General features: G+C 35.6%; 2 protein-coding genes and 1 pseudogene across 2 annotated transcripts; 1 reads left to right on the top strand and 2 right to left on the bottom strand.

Moving 5' to 3' along the window:
* The first annotated feature begins 87 nt into the window (after positions 1-87).
* LOC116115684 lies at positions 88-2,235 on the top strand (annotated as a pseudogene).
* Positions 2,236-8,845: 6,610 nt separating this feature from the next.
* LOC116115698 (protein YIPF5 homolog) lies at positions 8,846-9,790 on the bottom strand. The gene has a single exon (XM_031401819.1). The coding sequence runs from the start codon at positions 9,720-9,722 to the stop codon at positions 8,994-8,996; it is 729 nt and encodes a 242-aa protein (XP_031257679.1). The 5' UTR covers positions 9,723-9,790; the 3' UTR covers positions 8,846-8,993.
* A 1,564-nt stretch (positions 9,791-11,354) lies between these two features.
* Positions 11,355-11,912, bottom strand: LOC116115683 (secreted RxLR effector protein 161-like). Its single transcript, XM_031401812.1, has one exon. It carries the CDS (start codon positions 11,910-11,912, stop codon positions 11,355-11,357), a length of 558 nt encoding a protein of 185 aa, XP_031257672.1.
* Between the last annotated feature and the right edge of the window lie 580 nt (positions 11,913-12,492).

The following is a 12,492-nucleotide window of genomic DNA, read 5'->3' as shown; positions in this document are numbered from 1 at the left end:
TGGCATGTAGCCAACATGAACTTATGTTACGAGTGCCTTGTGGATTTCTGTATCAAGAAGGAATAAGTAGCTTCGGTAAAAGCAGTCATGGAGAAATCTATTAATCAAAAGTCAATAAAACGAAGTGAAAATTCGTATGATACAATATTAACGTGGCTGTTGTTGAACCCTTTTTTGTTTCGTGGGGCACGATTCCTCAATCTAATGTTTTGAGAAATGATCTACTCAAAGTGGAGAGTTCGTCGATTACAACCCTTGAAGTGTTAGCTGTCGTTTGGGGAAATGGTCGGGCTAAGTTAGCCAATTACATTCCTCCAGCCAAAAGGGTTAATAGGTGTTTAAGTTGCAACAAGAAAGTTGGATTAATCGGGCCTTAGTGCAAATGTGGGAGTACTTTTTGTGGGGTTTATTGTATTATGTAGGAACACAAGTGTAAATCCCATTTTAAAGGTTTTGCTCATGAAGCAATTGGTAAGGCAAATCTTGTAGTTAAAGCTGATAAACGGGAGAGGATCTGAAAAATCTAATTGGGTTTGATTTGGTATGATATGATATTTTATTTTTATTTAGGTTTAGAAAAAAAAAATTCAGGTTTTGTAGTGCTTCTATTGATGTTGGAATATTGGATATAGAGGTTGAATCCATAATAATTTGTATAACTTTACATGTGACGAATTAGCATAAAGCCATACACGTGGATGTACATATGATTATAAGGATTGTGGCTGTGAAGTAATTGCGTACAATGTTTTAAAAACCAACCGGAGGCTAAACTCGAAAAAGTGGTTGGATCCCAAGTTGACCGGTGGATCAAACCGGTGACATCAACATAAAAAAAAAATTCAAATTTTTTTATTTTCAACACATGTTAGCACTGTTTCATGTGCACATTAGCATGTGTTGACGCCGACCTTCTTTCTCTTTTTTCTGGTTATTTTCTCACCCAAAATCACTCCCATTACCACCACTGGAACCCCCACCCTCTCCTCTTCAAAACCATACCCTTTATCCCCTCTCATCACTCGTCGACCGTTGACCATGGAAACTGCATCGATTGGTTATCCTTTGCCAGATTTTGGCCGTTTTGAGCGACGACAACTCCAACCACCACCACCTTTAGACTCACGACTACTCCCCTACAAAACCCCCAAAGTTCCCAAGCCATTCCACCCACCAATCGCCAGCAATCAAAAGCTAGGGTTTCATTGTTTCTTGGCCAAATTTTGGCAATTCTGTTGACTAAAACTTAATCAGACACCACCCACTGACTAACCATGATCCACCCTTCAAAACCTTCTAACCTCAATTCATGTTTGCCCCACCGAACGCTGGCTGAAAGTCATTGTTTTCTACATTTTGATTCACCTGGTTTTTTTCCCAAAAACCAGTTGGACTGGTGGGTTGGTACAATACACTACAATTTATATAGGTTTGGATTTTGTTTAAGTTTAGATAAGTTGGTACTGTAGTGTTTCTGTTTATGTGAGATATTGAGGTTGATGCAAGAACCTGGAATTGGAGTGGCAAGAAGAGGTACTTGGACTATCAAAGAACTCCAAGAAGAATGCAGGAGAGGCAAGAGAAGCAACCTTAGTTGTTGAGTATGCCGAGAGAATAAAAGCAAGAAAAAAGAGAGAAGAATACTTTTTATTTCAGATGTATATTTCATATACAATGTGTTACAATTTGTACAAGTGTAAATGTAACATGTAAGGAAAGCAAATAAAGAGATTAAATACAAATCAATACATAGAAGGCAACAGTATAGTTCTAGCTAGACTGCCCATATTCAGACCATATCAAATCTCCCAAATCTTCTAAATATGGTGCGTATAATTATTCACATGTCAACAGTTGATTCCATAATTATTTGTATAACTTTACATGTGCCAAATCCCTAAAACATGAGCGTAAATATGATTTTAAGGGTTCTGCTCCTAAAGCAATTGTTATCGTTAAAATTGATAAAGGAGAGAGGATCTCAAAAATGTAATTAAGTTTGGTTTGGAATAATATATTAATTAGGTTTTGATTTTGTTTAAGTTTAGCTAGGTAAGTTTTGTAGTGCTTCTACTAGTGTGAGATAGAGAGGTTGATTTCATAATAATTTATACAAGTTTACACGTGACAAATTCATAGAAGCACGAGCGTGCATATGATTTTAAGGGTTCTAGTCGTGAAACAATAGCCAATGCAAATCCTGTGATTAAAACTGATAAACTAGAGAGGATTTAAAAGATGTAACTGGCTTTGGTTTGGTATAACATATTGAGCAGGCTTGCACTTTGTCTGGGTTTAGATAGGTTGGTTTCATGATGTTTATTGAGATTTAGAGATTGATTCCATAGTCGTTAGCTTCACGATTAGTTGAGGCACGCACTAGTTAACTCAAACACCTTCGATCACTAAAAAAAAAAAAAAAAAAATCTCATGCAACATACTATCGTCATAAGTCCTTATTCATCCACAAAGATACAATAGAAGTAAAACATAAACATTCAAGTACGGAATTCAAATACATAATCTGGAAATACATGCACATACAATAAGTACTTAGCAACAAACATACCACAAAATCAGTTGATAGTTGTACATAAAATAACTTAGTAAAAGAAATATTCAAGTAAAACATAAAGTATATCAATAAAAGTTCGCTAACTACATATACGAAATTAAGCTCATAAAAGAAGAAAAAATCTTTCCTTCTTTTATGAGCTTAATTTGAATTTCCTTTTTGTGATTTGCAAAATGCACTTCATGATTTTACTTCTACCAATTTCGTCCTGATCTCATTGCTTCCAAAACCAAACTTCAAATGGGCATGCAAATCTAAACCTAATTTATTTAACTAGGTAATGAACCAACCTGCACAAGGAAAGAGGTCACTTCAAGAAGTCTTTCTGCTTTTAGCCAGCAAAAGAAAAACAAAATCAGGAGTAGTAGCAGGGTGAATTCAAATACATAATTTGGAAATACATGCACATACACATAATCTGGAAATACATGCACATACACATTGCCCCAGATAAAGTTTGCAACGAAATCATTATTGAAGCTAGATCAAGGAATGACGTGTTTATTACCTGGATCGAGGAATGGAGCTATCGTCAACGAATGGAGTTGTCGCCGTCGATTTCCAGCGAGGGAGGAAGACGTCGTCGATTTCCGGCAAGGGAGGAATATGTCGTCGTCGATTTCAGAGAGTTTAGTTGCGATTTGGGTGGGATTTCAGAGAGATTTTTGTAGAGAATAGAGAAGAAGCTGAGAAATTTTCGCAGAGAAGAGAGAAGAAGCTGAGAAATTTTCGTAGAGAAACTAAGAAAGAGAAGAAGCTAAGAAACAGAGAAAGGGCTGCGATTACGTATTAGGGATTTAGGGGTTTTTAAAATTTAGACCAGTTTATCCACCAGTCCGGTTGGACCGACGGTTCACTAAGTTTATTCGGTTTTCAAACGACTTAAAGCGGCTGAGTGCATTATGGCGGTTTTGGTGTTGACTCGAACCGGACACGTGACCGGTTCCCGGTCCAATTGGTTGGACCGGCCGGTCCGGTCCGGTTTTTTAAACAGTGGTTGGATATAGAGGTACGTTGAATCCATAATAATTGCGTGGATGTACATATGAGTATAAGGATTGTGGTCGTTAAGTAATTGCGTACAATGTTTTAAAAACCAATCCAAGGCTAAACTCGAAAAAGTGGTCGAGCCCCAAGTTGACCGATGGGTCAAACCGGTGACATCAACATAAAAAAAAAATTCAAATTTTTTTATTTTCAACACATGTTAGCACTGTTTCATGTGCACATTAGCATGTGTTGACGCCGACCTTCTTTCTCTTTTTTCTGGTTATTTTCTCACCCAAAATCACTCCCATTACCACCACTGGAACCCCCACCCTCTCCTCTTCAAAACCATACCCTTTATCCCCTCTCATCACTCGTCGACCGTTGACCATGGAAACTGCATCGATTGGTTATCCTTTGCCAGATTTTGGCCGTTTTGAGCGACGACAACTCCAACCACCACCACCTTTAGACTCACGACTACTCCCCTACAAAACCCCCAAAGTTCCCAAGCCATTCCACCCACCAATCGCCAGCAATCAAAAGCTAGGGTTTCATTGTTTCTTGGCCAAATTTTGGCAATTCTGTTGACTAAAACTTAATCAGACACCACCCACTGACTAACCATGATCCACCCTTCAAAACCTTCTAACCTCAATTCATGTTTGCCCCACCGAACGCTGGCTGAAAGTCATTGTTTTCTACATTTTGATTCACCTGGTTTTTTTCCCAAAAACCAGTTGGACTGGTGGGTTGGTACAATACACTACAATTTATATAGGTTTGGATTTTGTTTAAGTTTAGATAAGTTGGTACTGTAGTGTTTCTGTTTATGTGAGATATTGAGGTTGATGCAAGAACCTGGAATTGGAGTGGCAAGAAGAGGTACTTGGACTATCAAAGAACTCCAAGAAGAATGCAGGAGAGGCAAGAGAAGCAACCTTAGTTGTTGAGTATGCCGAGAGAATAAAAGCAAGAAAAAAGAGAGAAGAATACTTTTTATTTCAGATGTATATTTCATATACAATGTGTTACAATTTGTACAAGTGTAAATGTAACATGTAAGGAAAGCAAATAAAGAGATTAAATACAAATCAATACATAGAAGGCAACAGTATAGTTCTAGCTAGACTGCCCATATTCAGACCATATCAAATCTCCCAAATCTTCTAAATATGGTGCGTATAATTATTCACATGTCAACAGTTGATTCCATAATTATTTGTATAACTTTACATGTGCCAAATCCCTAAAACATGAGCGTAAATATGATTTTAAGGGTTCTGCTCCTAAAGCAATTGTTATCGTTAAAATTGATAAAGGAGAGAGGATCTCAAAAATGTAATTAAGTTTGGTTTGGAATAATATATTAATTAGGTTTTGATTTTGTTTAAGTTTAGCTAGGTAAGTTTTGTAGTGCTTCTACTAGTGTGAGATAGAGAGGTTGATTTCATAATAATTTATACAAGTTTACACGTGACAAATTCATAGAAGCACGAGCGTGCATATGATTTTAAGGGTTCTAGTCGTGAAACAATAGCCAATGCAAATCCTGTGATTAAAACTGATAAACTAGAGAGGATTTAAAAGATGTAACTGGCTTTGGTTTGGTATAACATATTGAGCAGGCTTGCACTTTGTCTGGGTTTAGATAGGTTGGTTTCATGATGTTTATTGAGATTTAGAGATTGATTCCATAGTCGTTAGCTTCACGATTAGTTGAGGCACGCACTAGTTAACTCAAACACCTTCGATCACTAAAAAAAAAAAAAAAAAAATCGATATACTATAATCAATAAAAACATAAGTGTACATATGATTTTAAGGCTTTTGGTCATGAAACAACTACTAATGCAAATAGTGGTTAAAGCTAGTAAACTTAAGAAAATTTGACAGATCTAATTGGGTTTTGTTTGTTATGATATTGCAAGTAGGTTTGGGGTTTCTAAGGTTTAGATAGGTGGGTTTATGTTTTTACATCTTTCAAATTCTCTCTCGTTAATCAGCTTCAACCACAGCATTTATGATTTAACTTGACAAGTGTTTTATGACCTAAACTCCTAAATTACATTTACACAAATTACTCCTAAATTATAGGTTGTCTCCCCTTTATCCACTTTGAACACAACATTTGCCTTGGCTATTGCTTCAAGAACAAAACCCTTAAAATAATTATGTAAACTCAGGCTCATGCGGTTTGCCAAAGCAAATTTGTACAAATTATATGAAATCAAAACTCTATATTTCACACCTACAGAAACATACTATACCAACTTACTAAAATCTAAACAAAATCAAAATCTACTTCAAATATCAAAACAAACCAAACCCCGTCAAATACTCCCTATGACAAAAACCTTGGCCTTGGAATCCGATGACCAAAAATTCACTAAATGAATTTAAGACAGTTTTTGTATCAAAAGCAATAAAAGGTAATGTTTGGTTGAAATTTAACAGTCGAACTTTCTCCATCAAATGTTGGCCAATCGTTGCATTGTTACAAAGTAAGGTTAGATAGATAGTTTAAAGACGATAATTTTGATGCCAATATTGTTACACCAAAAATATTTTCGATAAACAGATTTCAATGACGGACTAACTGGCTGTCGATTCCAACCATTGTAGTGGTCAACATATTTAAAATGCTTTTAAATAAACAAAGTTGAAGTCTTATTTAATAGTTATATATAAGCTTATATATGTTATGATAAGGACATTGTCCGTAATTCTGTTTGTGTATGTATAATTTAATAACTTATTTTTAGATTAAAGTGTAAAAATTGTAATTCTTTTTCTAGTTTAAATAACTAAATATATATATATATATATAATCATATACCACACTAAAAAGTATTTCACAAAAAAAATGAAATAGAAAGTTTTGGAGGGAAGCTCTCCTACTAAAGAAATTTTGACTTTTTCCTTGTACAAAAATTATGAGCTTGCTATATTAATTATTAAATGCTTAAGTAACCAAAGAATTTTTGAAGAAGAGATTTCATCTTCTGTAGAACACAATTTAAATAAAATGAAACTATAAGCACGAGACAGATAAGAGTTCTAAGAGGCTAAAAACTATAAACACAATCCTAATTACTCGTGTTTAACGTTGACATCAATAAACCTCTTCTATAAGGCCATTGATTATTAGTTCACAATTTTCTTTAATCCCACTTCAGCTGCTATCAAAATGAAAAGAATCGAAAATATTAAAACTAGTAACCTTTAGGTAGCCAGGTTTTGTTTAACTTTCTGTCTTTTCTCAGCAGCAAACCAGTAGGGTAGATGAAAACTGGACTATTGACGCTTAAATCAGTCATGAAGTGGCATTTATTATATGGTATATATGGCAATGAACGTAGGGATACATATTATAAAAATGTCTCAAACTATCGATAGCTATTAACCTGTGACAATGCAGGTTTATAATAGCCTAAGAAAGACACTGGGATGGAAGGAACCCAAGCACAGAATCTGCTAACAAAGAAATTACTATAAATGAAAAACCAACATTCCTACGCATGACACAATAGCTAGCATTCTATCAAACGCAAAGCACCATTGGTCATAACTTCAATATTAAGAAATTTGTCAAGGTTCTATCGATTTCCTAAGTTTAAGTATTTAAAGTTGATTTCTAAGTTAGAAACACGTTAAGTTTCTATATGATGTCCTGGGCTAGCATGGGAGAATATAATCAAAAGCAATTACAGAGGGTTAAGTGAGTCTCCAATATACGTTGCTGTCTCCCAAGTTTGGCCACTATTGAGGCTGTTGATTCTAAATGACTTTGATGGTTTTCAGTATTGTAGGCAGCAACGCAAAACCTATAAATACTTTATTTATGTTCTGTTCAGTTAATGTGAAAGCATTTAGATGAAAACAGTCAATCTGAGAAAACAAAAACAAACTATTGCAGTCAGAACCACCAATTACACCACTCCGCTTAAACAAAAGAAATAGCACTAGCACAACATCACAGCCAATGAATGCTTCTATTTGTTTCTTCAAAGCAATGACTAAACATTCAGATTGCAAAACAAACTCTCATTCACCGTGATCCAGAATATAACATAAAAAGAATTCCAAATGCCAGTCTTCCATCTTTAAATTGAAAAAATTAACTCCCAAAAAATATGCTTTAAATAATAAAGAAAGGAAAAAAGAAATCAAACACTTTCTCTTCTATTGTACAAAAATCAGTCTCAAGGTCCACTTACAGCTACAAAAACTACCCACATTCCATTTCATTATTACAACGTAATGAGAAGCGGAAACAGAGCATAAATCATAATCAAAATCATCAATTTTATTTTCTTTTCACAAATGAACAGTGAACAAATTTTATGGATGGTAAAGCGAAACAGAAAGAATGTGAACCATCCACTCCTAACAAAAAAATTCAAAGAAAACAACCACTGATCATATTTCTTGACTTCATACCCTGTACAATCTTCAAATCGCCCTGTCTTAAATTGAGCCTTTTACAAACAACTCAATCTATGAGCTCTATATTTTCATGAGGTGAATAAAACTAACAAAACGAGAACACTTCAGCCAAAGCACGAATGAGCATACAATCACTATCTTTCAAAACATCCCTGAACTAAGATCATCAGTCTATTTCTCAAAGATTCATTAACAAAGATAAAACCACTCACATTCTTTTTTACTTATTGTAATACAACAATTTCTTTTTACTTTTCAGTAATACAGGTAGAACAAATTCAAAATGGTAACACGAAATAAAACCATGGAGAACAAGCAATCAACTCATTAAATTAATTCAAAGAAAACAACCAATCATTATATTTCTCACTTCAAATCTCTACATTTTTTTCCCACACTTCTTCAAATTGCCATATGTTGAATCAAACCTTCGACAAACAACTCAACCTTACAGGTTTATATTTCTATGATGTAATTGAAATTACCAAAATCAGTGTAAATAATCCATTTCCAGAGGCCTTTTTGATAACTAAGAAGATTCAAAAACCTTTCTCAGCCCAACTAAGAACAACATGGCTCAACTAACAGATCCAAAATACATTAAAGTTCAAGAAGCATCATTGAGGGTGTCAAACATGTCTAGTACTATGGTAAAAAGATCTAAGTAGGGAACTCAACATGCACGACAAATGACCCATTTTCTTGTGTATCAACACCATGGTAATGAGGAATTGCTAAAGCTCAAAAAAATCCTTGAACTAAGGTCATATATGCTCCTTCAAAGTTCAAACTATAAAAAATAAGTATAAATTCAACTTGGAAAGTCGAAAACAGTTCGATCAAAATACAAATTATTGTTATAACAAAAACTGTAATCCAATCAATTAGCCCACTTCTCCTTTCTTCAAGAACCATAAAACAAAATAAAATCAATCTAAACCTTCATTTACATCTATGAAAATGGCCCAGGTTTCACTTTTTTTCAAAAGATAACAAGAAGCGAAAACAAACAATAGATCAAGAAACAAGCGTACGCAATCAATCCACGATGCTCCTCACCTCCATCGGCAAGCGAAACCATCAAATTCGTCGAAACCCTCATCGCCCACAACACGAAAATCCCCGCCACCGCAAACCGGACCGCCGCGCCCTGCGGCAAGAACAATGACACTGCCGCCAACATCACCACCGGCAACATACAATACCCAACCACGCTCGTACAGGTGTGAAGATCTAGATTCCCGCTCCGACCCGCCAACATATTAAAAACCACGTACAAAAAGATCGAGGACACGACGATCCACCCGAGAATCACTCCAAATTGGAGCTTCCCGGCGAGGAGTTGAAAGAGTCCGAAAGCTAGGTAGAGAACAATTGGGCCGGAAAGATCCGAGTCTTTGTGGACATTCGGGTTGACCCGGAAAGGGTTTAGGATTGATTTGGTTTTTTTCCAGATTTGATCTGGGTGGATGCCGAGTTCGTCGAGGAGGGGTTCTTCTTCGTCGAAGGAAATGGGACCAGAAGATGATGACGTGGATATGGGGCCGGTGTAGGAGGGGGCGGAGGTTCCAATGTCAAAGGACATGAAGGGGATAGCGGAGCTGGCGGCGGGGCGGTTGGGCTGAAACGGCGCAGTGGGGACGCGAGTGGTGGTGGACGGGTTGCCGCCGGAGGGAAAGATTACGGGTGGGACGGAGAACTCCTTCGCCATTGTTGGGGGTTGAAATGCAAGAAGAGAATGGAGGAAATTAAAGAGAGTTAATGCAGTTTTATGGAGTTTAAAGCGGCAGTCTTCTTTATTAACAAGAAAGGGTTTTTATGAAAAATATAGAACTTTTGGGGTTATATAGGACTTTTAAGTTTTATTTTTTTAGTTAACAATATTTCTTCTCATCGGTATGATTGAATTAAAAACAGCCCTTTGAAATTTCTGAAATAATAAATATGCCCCTAGTTTTAGTTTTTAGTTTTTACATCCTAAAATTAATGGTAATATTCATTAACAATAATTCTCTTAGATATAAATGAATAAAATTCTTCCTGTAATTATAGAAAAAACAAAAATTCTCTTGCCTTTAATTTTTTGGGGTTAAATTAAACAAAAGAAGAACAATTATTTATTAATCTATTTAGTTATAAAATTTTACGGTACACTAATAGTTTATGAATAGTAAGTGAAATTTTATTATTACTAAATCTCAGAAGGATTTTTTTATTTAAATAAACTAGAGAAGCCCGCTAAACCTCTTGGAGGTTTTGTTATTTCAAAAGGCTTACGACGATTTATGTTATTACATTAAACATTTCGTGTCTTTTAAACTTTTTAATTTTTTATACATGTTGAGCGGTTATAATAATCCATCCAAACCTTTTATATTGAATTATTTAATATTTTTTTATAAGGCTAGTCCCATTTTTTAAAGATAGCATATAACATATTTGAGAAACAATAATGCTATGAAAACCGAAGACTTGCACCGAAATTTTGTATCGAATGATGTGTCACACAGCCACATAACATATTGTTATGGAAATCCACAATCAATTCTCACCTAATCACACGCACAAATAACACAGATAACACACACACTACAAAATCAATAATCAACCAACTCAAGAACACCAAATATACCGTGGTTCACCTTTCCACAAAGGAAAGATTACATCCATGTTGAGCTCCAGGAATTTTTTGGGGCTCATTGCCCAAGGAATAATCGTTATTATAGATTACAGGAAAAACTCTCACTGATTTACCCAAAGATCAATCAAGAACACACTCACACAAACCTGACAAAAATCCCTAGAGATGACCTGACCCAATCTCTCTAAACCTGAAGGAACAACCTGCCCTCACCCAGGATTACACAGATTTGCAACTCAAAACAAGATTGAAACAAACTCTCAACACTCAAAGGTAAAACAGATTTGATGCGTAAAAGAGAAGGAGCAAAAAAAAAAAAACTATTTTTGTGTAAAAAAGCTCTCCCTTTTATAGTTTGACCTTGTGCGCTAATTCTGGCCCTTGGATTTGCTTGATTTTAGCGGCTGAGATATGCTCTAATCTTAAGTGAAACTGCAGCGTTTTGCTTAATAAAATTCTGCAGAAACGTTGCGTTTTGAGCTTCAGATATTAACAATTCTCCACCTTGAAGCTTAAAACTTCTACAACCCAAATTTCCTAAGTGCAGCTCACCATCCTAAACTCCCTTCATAGCTCAGTTGTTGCCTGTTACTTGACAAACAGTAGGTTCAAGCAATGCTTGAACTTGGCAACAGTGACAATCTTGGTACCCATATCAGCAGGATTATCTTTTGTTGGGACTTTCTTCAAGATGATCAATCCTTAGGTAACTAGATCTTTGACGAAATGAAATCTGACATCCACATGTTTGGTCCTGTCATGATAGACAGTATTCTTGCTCAGGTGAATGGCGCTTTGGCTGTTTGAATAAATTGTGGCTACTCCATCAATCAAATTCACTTCAGTTAGTATTCCTTGGAGCCACAGTGCTTCCTTGAATACATCAACAACAGCCACACACTCTGCCTCAGTTGAGGAGAGTGCCACAATAGGCTGTAGCTGGGATTTCCAGCTCACACAGTTTCCTCCCAATGTGAAGACATAAGCAGTGGTTGATGTTCTTGTGTCTTTATCCCCTGCAAAATTAGAATCTACAAAACCCACAAGATCAAGTGAATTATATCTTTTACAATATTCCAAACCAATATGTGAAGTGTCATTAATATACCTCAGAACCCATTTAAGGGCTGACCAGTGTTCTGACCCAGGATTTGACATAAAATGACTCAACAATGACATAGAAAAGGAAAGGTCAGGTCTGGTGCTAATCATGGCATACATAATTGACCTTATTATATTTGCATAAGGGACTTGTTCCATCTTTATTAACTCATAATCTGTTTTGGGACATTAGTGTTTACTAAGTGTGAAATGACTTGCTAAAGGCATAGATACAACCTTTGATTTAGCCATATTAAACTTAGAAACTAATTTTTTCAAGTAAGAGCTTTGAGTTAATCTTAATTCATGGCAGTTTCTATTCCTATGTATTACCATTCCTAATATCCTTTTAGCACATCCTAAGTCTTTCATGTCAAACTCAGCCTTAAGTTTACTCTTTAGCCCATCTATCCTAGATTTAGATTTGCTAATCAAGAGCATGTCATCCACATATAAGAGTAAATACAAAGGCATATCATTATCCAAAGCAAAATAAAATCAACTATCATATTTGCTCCTATTAAACCCAATGCTTAAAATAAATGCATCAAACCTCTTGTACCACTGCCTAGGGGACTGTTTCAGTCCATACAATGACTTATGAAGCAAACACACATAATTTGGAAGTCTTTTATCAACAAATCCAGTAGATTGTCTCATATATATTTTCTCTTCTAGGTTTCCATGTAGAAAAGCAGTCTTAACATCTAGTTGCTCTAGTTCTAGGTCATAATGTGCA

This window comes from Pistacia vera, unplaced genomic scaffold, assembly GCF_008641045.1.
Source record: "Pistacia vera cultivar Batoury unplaced genomic scaffold, PisVer_v2 Contig751, whole genome shotgun sequence".
NCBI lineage: Eukaryota > Viridiplantae > Streptophyta > Magnoliopsida > Sapindales > Anacardiaceae > Pistacia > Pistacia vera.
This window is presented reverse-complemented; position numbering and strand designations above follow the sequence as displayed.

What these genes read in the sequence shown, in the direction of transcription:
- LOC116115698 (XM_031401819.1), bottom strand. Translation starts at nt 9,722, where the DNA reads ATGGCGAAGGAGTTCTCCGTCCCACCCGTAATCTTTCCCTCCGGCGGC.
- LOC116115683 (XM_031401812.1), bottom strand. Translation starts at nt 11,912, where the DNA reads ATGGAACAAGTCCCTTATGCAAATATAATAAGGTCAATTATGTATGCC.